Source organism: Hakea prostrata, chromosome 4 (assembly GCF_041222555.1).
Source record: "Hakea prostrata isolate BN-2017 chromosome 4, UWA_Hpros_2, whole genome shotgun sequence".
Lineage (NCBI taxonomy): Eukaryota > Viridiplantae > Streptophyta > Magnoliopsida > Proteales > Proteaceae > Hakea > Hakea prostrata.
In genome coordinates this window covers 45,222,565-45,230,295 of record NC_142603.1, presented here as the reverse complement: position 1 = coordinate 45,230,295, position 7,731 = coordinate 45,222,565, and the positions used below count along the sequence as shown (strand labels likewise).

Below are 7,731 nucleotides of genomic sequence, written 5' to 3'. Positions count from 1 at the left end.
CACCATAGAAGCTACAATTGACAAATTAATAGCATTATGAGTCAAATCTATGGAAACATAAAAAATACAATGTGCTTAGGAAATGCACGGGTAGTTTAGAGATACACAATTTAACCAGTTATGTTTTACAAACTGTACAACCTGGATCGCAGAGCACTGTTCAAATCAAATGGAAGAAGAAGAAGTTAGGGTTTTCCTTGCGACTTGATCCTAGAACATTTTTCAGCTCAAATCAACAACGAAATCAGGTTTCTTCTTCTTCAAAATCTTAAGACTAGATCATCAGGAAATAAAACCCTTATTTGGTTAATATCTTAAGTTGTTCTTCATGAGCGTTGGAACCCCAACTTAGGATGCTCAGCTCAAATGGAACCACTGGAACGAGTTGGAAGACTAGGGCTTTTTCTTGTTCAAGCTTTCTTCTTCTTCCCAAATTGATTTTGCTTTAGATCTTTGAAATGATCGAAATGAGAGCGGTACACTTGGTTTTGTGTTTTTCAAACGATATTAATTTGAAAACATACATTTTGAAAATCGAATTTTGAAAACGTATAAACGGTCCAGCAGTTCATAGCCGATGAACCGCTTGGTTTGGTCAATTTGTAGATCGAACCCTATTAAAAGGAGTTTTTTAAGATTAAAAAAGAGCAACGGCCCGATCTTGCCTGGCAAGATCGGAAGGCTCGCTTGACAGTCATGTGCATTTATTGCGTAGGGCTCAAGCAAAATCCGTTTGTGTACACATTTTTTTGTAGGTATTACCTAGATTGGGGCCGGCCTATCCCCTAACAATGCCAATAAATGGCATTCATGTGAGCAATCAGTGGACCAAACCACCAAAGAAGTGTTGAAGCACCAAGGGAGAAGTCCAATGACCGAGTTACATACATTCATGACCAATTGCTATCAACTTGTTTATTACATTTAAATCAATTAAATGAGTCCTAAACAAAGGTATCTTGAAGAAAGTTCTAATATCCTTAAATGCAAGCAGTACAAACATAACAAGCATTATGTGTCTTTGTCTTCTATGCCAACAAAACGTACTCTTCTTGGAAACACTTTTTTTTTGTGGGGGGCTCCACCTTTCATTCGGTATGATAGTCATCTACAACCCATTATCTACATACAATGACCATTCTTTTTTTAAAAGATTCTTTATCTCATATGAGAATGAAGGATAATATTATTGTTAGGAAGTTCAAATTCTTCCAATAGATTCCTTTCTTCAATTTAATTATTTTTCCAATTGACTTGAACCATTTTCTCCAATTGGTCTTTGATTCCCCCTTGCATTTTTGAATGGAAACTACTTTCTCCTCAAAAATGGAAAAGGACAGATTAAGACATAAGGATAAGGCTCTAACACCCACAAAAAAATGGGAGAACCAATTACCTATATTTAAGCATATATCCTTATTCAAAGCCACACAATCATCATCTATGCAGTCTATATGATCCAGACCCGGTGGTTTACGACACATGGGGTTCAAATATGGTAATGATGTAGTCGATATGTTGTGAACTGCAAAATGTGAATTTTAGCCTACAAAGATGAGTGTGAATGCTTCTTTATCCAAACAAGTTTTACTATTTTACATTTTTTTTTTTTTTTTGGGGTAAAACTATGTATTTCATTTTCACATATGGGCATTTAGAGCATGCATATATGTCACAAATTGCTTAACATTTGTTATCATAAATTAATTGTTAACTATATTTTTTTGGACATGGACATTTGTGGTGACTATTACTTTGCAAAGATAACAGGGAACACTTCACAAGCAGGTATAGTCTTCCTTTTCTCTATATATACATCAAAAGTTAAGAGAGAATTTCTATCAGGAAAAAAAATAAGAAGACAAGAGATTACGAAGGAGAGTGAATGGAGTCTTCCCTTTCAATGGCAAACACGATTTGTTCATCTCTAATCATGTTTTTGTTTGTCTTCTCATGTATTCTCAGTGATTTTTTCGCTGCTGCAACTACTACGAAGGAGGTAAACATTCATAATGACCTTGCTTCAGCTCTAATATTTCAATTTGGTAGTTAGGCTACCATCATGGATCAAGCTCCTTTGTTGTGCATTAGGTTGTTCAAAGCACCTTTGACAGTTCAGCCAGAAACAACACACAATCACATGCAATTTGGCTATGTGCTGGTGTGGTAGGGCCTCACACTAGTGTACTACAAAGCATTTGCAACCATTGGAGATGAACCTGGCTTTTATTTTCACATTCCACCTGGGGGCAGGGGTAGAGAGACAGAGGGTGGATGTAGGTGTGTAGGGAAAATCTTACTTTATTGAGGGCGAAAAGAATAAAAACTTTATTACAAATTGTGCACAACATTGTTCGAGGATAATAATTTTCAATTGTGAGAGATTCTCAGAACCAACTAAAAAAATTTGTTTCATATTTTGGTTCATTGAATATCCCTTACATGATTTTTCTCAAGGATGTAAATAGTTCAAACTTGTATATGGGTTTGAATAGTATTATAGATCTGAAGTTTCAAAGATGAATATAAATGGATACAACAACAAAAAAAAATCTATTTTTTAATTTATTGAATGAATAGTTTAATTACTAGTACCACACCAAGATTAAAAGAGTATTTTAGTATTACAAAAATAATATTAATATACTTTATTATTATTAATATTATTATGTCTGATCAAAACGGGATTATATGTGAATGGGACGATTGAAATATCAAAGTATCTGTAATTTTTGTATAGGTTTATATCGTGTACATGGGTGAAACATTGAAGGATGTCAATGTGTTCAACACTGAGTCTGTTCATCTGCAGATGCTAGAACAAGTCCTTGACGCAAGGTACACATGATTTTGGGCTTTCCCATTTTCTTTTATTGTTTTAACACAAAGATGAGATTTTCCCTTAAAACAACATTTTGTGTATGTCTATGTGTGTTTAATGATGCAGTTCAGCAAGAGAATCGTTGGTTTACAGCTATGGGAAAAGTTTTAACGGATTTGCAGCTGAGCTTACTAAGGAAGAGCAAAAGAAGCTCAAGGGTATTAGTTATCAAACAAAAATCATGTTTTGGTTTCTGAATTTTCAGATTCTGCTTATGTTTTCATCTTGTTTAGATAATATGCTAAATTTTTTTTGCAGGGATGGAAAGTGTAGTCTCTGTATTTAAAAGTAAAACCCTGCAACTTCACACAACAAGATCATGGAATTTCTTGGGTTTCCCAACTACAGTAAAGAGAATGCCTGACGTTGAAAGTGATATCATCATTGGAATGCTTGATGGTGGAATCTGGCCTGAATCTAAGAGCTTCAGTGATAATGGATTTGGACCTCCACCAACCAAATGGAAGGGCATTTGCCAAAACATCACCTGTAACAAGTAAGATTTTTACTAACTCCTTCGTTTCTAAATCTGTTGATCACATCACTTTGTTTTATAGAATTTCATTAGTATTTCTTCTACTAATCATTCATTTGGCCATTGTTTGATGTAACCTACAGCAAGATTGTTGGAGCGCGGTTCTACAACGCCGAAGCAGCGTATCAACGCATGGAGGAAGAATCTCCCCGAGATTTTAATGGGCACGGAAGTCATACTGCTTCTACAGCAGCTGGAAATGAAGTGAAGAATACAAGCTTATATGATATTGCTAAAGGGACAGTAAGAGGAGCTGTTCCCTCTGCAAGGATTGCAGTGTACAAAGTGTGTTGGGTAATTGGGTGCGCTTACCATGATATCTTGGCTGCATTTGATGATGCAATTGCAGATGGTGTTGATATCTTATCAGTTTCTCTTGGGGGTTCAGCTAAGCCTTTCTTCGAAGATGTTATTGCAATCGGATCATTTCATGCAATGAAGAAAGGGATCCTTACCTCTGCTTCAGCAGGAAATGAAGGACCATCAAAATCAACTGTTGAAAATTTTGCCCCATGGATGTTATCTGTAGCAGCAAGCACCACAGATCGTCGGATCATAAGCAATGTCACCACTGGCAATAACATGAACTTAATGGTGAGAGCTTGTTTGAGTTGCATTTTCTTTTATACATATAGAGATCTACCTTTTCCATAGACATTGTTTACTGTATGGAAACATCAAGTCTTCTTTATTGTTTACTGCATGAAAATATTCTTATGTAATTTTTGTTGTGATTAATCAGGGGCATGCTATAAATACTTTTCCGACGCAGAAAAATTATTATCCCATCATATCTGCAGTTAAAGCAGCATCGAACTCTACCCCAATTGAAGAAGTGAGGTAAATGACATTACTAAGATGTCTAGTTTCTTTCCTGCCTCGCTCTCTATTGAAATCTAAACATGATTCCCCCTCTCCACAATTTAGGGCATGTCTTCCTGGAAGTTTGGACAGAGATTTGGTGAAGGGGAAGATTGTCTACTGTGATACATTCTCCAATGGTGGCGGACCCTTCGTTGCTAATGCTTCAGGAATGGTGGTTCTAGATGATTCTCTAGGCAAAGATATAGCCATTTCTTTTCCTCTACCAGCAACAGCTCTTACAATTTCTCAAGCCAAAAAGTTTAAGGAGTATTTGAAGAGTACAAGGTGAAATGAATGGAAGGATCATGCTCTATCTTTTAATTTTTATTAGAAATCATAGTCAATTTGTGCTTGATCTTATGCTAATACCGGTCATCTTTACCTTTCATGTAGGAAACCTGTGGCCAAGATTTACAAAAGTCAAACTATCCATGACCCTAAAGCTCCATATGTAGTTTCATTTTCATCAAGAGGGGGAGGATCTAACCCTTATGCAGCAAATATTCTAAAGGTACTTCCAACTTTAGAATTCACAAGTGCAAATAATGGTAGGGTTTGATCAACTTTATTTTCTTTCGAACTGATGTGTTAACTTTTTAATATCACAGCCGGATATAAGTGCTCCAGGAGTAGACATTTTAGCAGCATGGTCTCCGAAAGGCATAGTCTCGAATTTTTATGGTGATAGACGCTCTGTAATGTACAATATAATATCTGGAACATCCATGTCTTGCCCACATGCAACTGGTGCTGCAGCCTATGTCAAAACATTTCATCCATCATGGTCTCCTGCAGCAATAAAATCTGCTCTAATGACAACAGGTGATTTTTTTTTCTTTTCCATAGGTAATAAAGCAACAAACACAGCAATGTAAATTTTATACTTTTGACACTTATTCTTGCTTTAATTCTTGTAGCTTCTCCCATGAATGCTTCCTACAATCAAGAGGCTGAATTGGCTTATGGTGCTGGTCAAATTGATCCATTGAAGGCTATAAATCCTGGTCTTGTGTATGATCTGCAGATGAGTGACTACATACAAGAGCTGTGCAGCATGGGGTTAAGTTCAAAACATATTAAAATCATCACTGGAGAAAATGTCACTTGTCCGAAGGTTATTAAAGAATTGAACTCTCTTCTAAACTACCCTACCATTGGTTCTAAAGTGGAAGCCAATTCATCCTTCACACTACATTTCCCAAGGACAGTTACAAATGTTGGCAGATCCAATTCCACATATGAGTTGAAGATTGGTGTTCAACCACGCCTAAGTGTCACTGTTAACCCTAATGTTCTATCTTTTAAGTCTCTGAATGAAAAGCAACAGTTCAGTGTCAATGTTAGTGGAGAAGCAATTCCCAATGATTCAGTTGTTTCTACATGGATTTCATGGTCCGACGGATTGCATATTGTAAGAAGTCCCATTGTTGTTTGGTCACCATGAGACTCATGTATCAGTTCTATCTTGTCCTAGAACTCTATATCCAATAAATTTCTCCTGATTTGATGAATAATTTGCATATTAGTTCAAAACAAGACCCATTGCTGTTACAAATGGAGTTCTATTGTAATACAAACCTTGTTATAGGGTTATCGATTGACAAAAGATACACCCAAGGGTGACACATTACTGGAGTAGCTATGAGATTAGAGGTTTTGAATGTGAGTTGTACTTGAAGATGGATGTGTCCCTCATTTGATTTTGCAGCACTCTGTTATGGTTTGATCACTGATTGAGAAATGGTCCATCGCCACCCAAAACACATCCTAGTTGCAGCATTGGGAAGGAATAGAAGCGACCAAGTGGCCCTTTTGAAAGGTGATGGCGGCTTGTGGAAAACCACGAGGTACAATTTGGATATTGCCAGAGGCTTCCAAAACATACCCTAGGCTGCAAGCGGACACACCAGTTTGTTCATTTAACTTTAGAAGGTACAGTCTCTTGGCAGCGCCTTTGAATAGCTTGCCAGCGTGGGATGAAGGTTTCTTGGTCAAGTGTGGTTTGGTTCTCCACTGCCCAACTCATATTGCTTTCATAAGTTGGCTTGCTTTTTTAGGTCACCTCTTCATGAAAAGTCGTGTCGTTGCATGGCGTTGGGGGTATCAATGATAAATCTTGTGTCATGTGTGGCTCGTTTGAAGAAAATTACGACCATATCTTCATTCAATGCTCCTTTACAATGGTAGTTTGAAAAGAGCTCCTTTGTGCAAATGGGCTTTGACATCAACCAAAGAACTCAAGGCAAGAAGAGTGCAAATGGGTTACATCTAAATTTAGTGGCAACACTCCTTTACAGAAAGTGAGAAAGTTCAGCCTTTAGAAGTTATGCATCGAAAATCTGTTTAACCTCCAGATCCTTGAAGAACAACCTGAAAAATGGGGATAGACGTGGCCCAACCACGCGGTTGAGTGGCAACCTCTGAAGGTTATGTCAGCAATGGATCAGATCACAGAGTTCTGGCTAGTTGCAGAGCTTAAATGAAAGATGATAATGGAGGGAAATGATTCAGATCCCTTTGCTATGTATAACCCTTTAGTTTATATAGGGTTTACCTTTCATTCCCAACCGTTGGATTCGTTCGTATCTTCCCTTGGTGGCCGTTTGATCTTAGGGTTTTCACCCCACTTTCGGAGATAATGGCAGTTACCATTCTTAACATGATCATCCTCTTTGTATTAGTGGTAGTTACCCTTTATAACTCGATCACGTATCCCGAATTCTTCGAGATCTCGCTTATCCCCATAACCGTAGAGTCCCTTTGTCCTCATGTTAGTTATTGATTTGAATTATAGACCAACCCCGACCGGGTTTCTTGACCCAACCGTGGTTGAGCCTGTCTCCTATGGAGCCCATGACCTGACCGTGGTTGGACCCGGTTCAACGTTATTTCATCCTCATCATGAGCCGCCCAGGCCAAGTGGTCGGGATAACTCAGGGCTTGGAGTGCTTTTTACCAATATCAATCATCTAGATGGGGCAAACAGAAGGCCAAATGTCCTCCCGATCTCCAAGCGTCGCATTTATTGTGCTAGGCTGTGCAGTGGTACATTTCGAGCCTCCCACGCTTCTCGTAACCTATTCCCTTTACGCCACGTGGCTTTTGTTAGCCGTAATCATCATTACCTCCAGAATCGAAACGACAGTCCTTCATAGTCGTTGGATAGGATTAATCTCATCCATTAGATTAAATCACGAAACGTTGCTTTGTCGGGCCATGTCTAACCCCATTTTGCAGGTTGTTTTTCAAGGATTTGGAGGTCAAACAGATTTTGGACGCATCAAGAAGTGTTGTCTAACAGATCTTCTTTAGAAGTATTGTTTGGTAGCAGACTTGAGTATGATTTGTTAAGGTTTTTTCTCCCCGTGGCTGCGACCATATGCTCAATCCAAACTACATCTGAAGTCTACTCTATGCATATTTTTGGGTTATCCGACTAGTTATGAAGGCT

At 38.0% G+C, this 7,731-nt stretch overlaps 1 protein-coding gene across 2 annotated transcripts; it reads left to right on the top strand.

Moving 5' to 3' along the window:
* Positions 1 to 1,853: 1,853 nt before the first annotated feature.
* LOC149019098 (cucumisin-like) lies at positions 1,854 to 5,875 on the top strand. 2 transcript variants are annotated; one of them, XM_089154476.1, is made up of 10 exons: positions 1,854 to 1,999; positions 2,741 to 2,838; positions 2,948 to 3,039; positions 3,140 to 3,377; positions 3,500 to 4,010; positions 4,159 to 4,256; positions 4,344 to 4,565; positions 4,674 to 4,791; positions 4,889 to 5,102; positions 5,198 to 5,875. In XM_089154476.1, the coding sequence occupies exons 1-10, from the start codon at positions 1,886 to 1,888 to the stop codon at positions 5,722 to 5,724; spliced, it is 2,232 nt and encodes a 743-aa protein (XP_089010602.1). In that variant the 5' UTR covers positions 1,854 to 1,885; the 3' UTR covers positions 5,725 to 5,875. The 2 variants fall into 2 exon arrangements, with proteins under 2 accessions (XP_089010602.1, XP_089010603.1); XM_089154477.1 differs by lacking the exon at positions 1,854 to 1,999 and adding an exon at positions 2,008 to 2,166.
* The last annotated feature ends 1,856 nt before the right edge of the window (positions 5,876 to 7,731 follow it).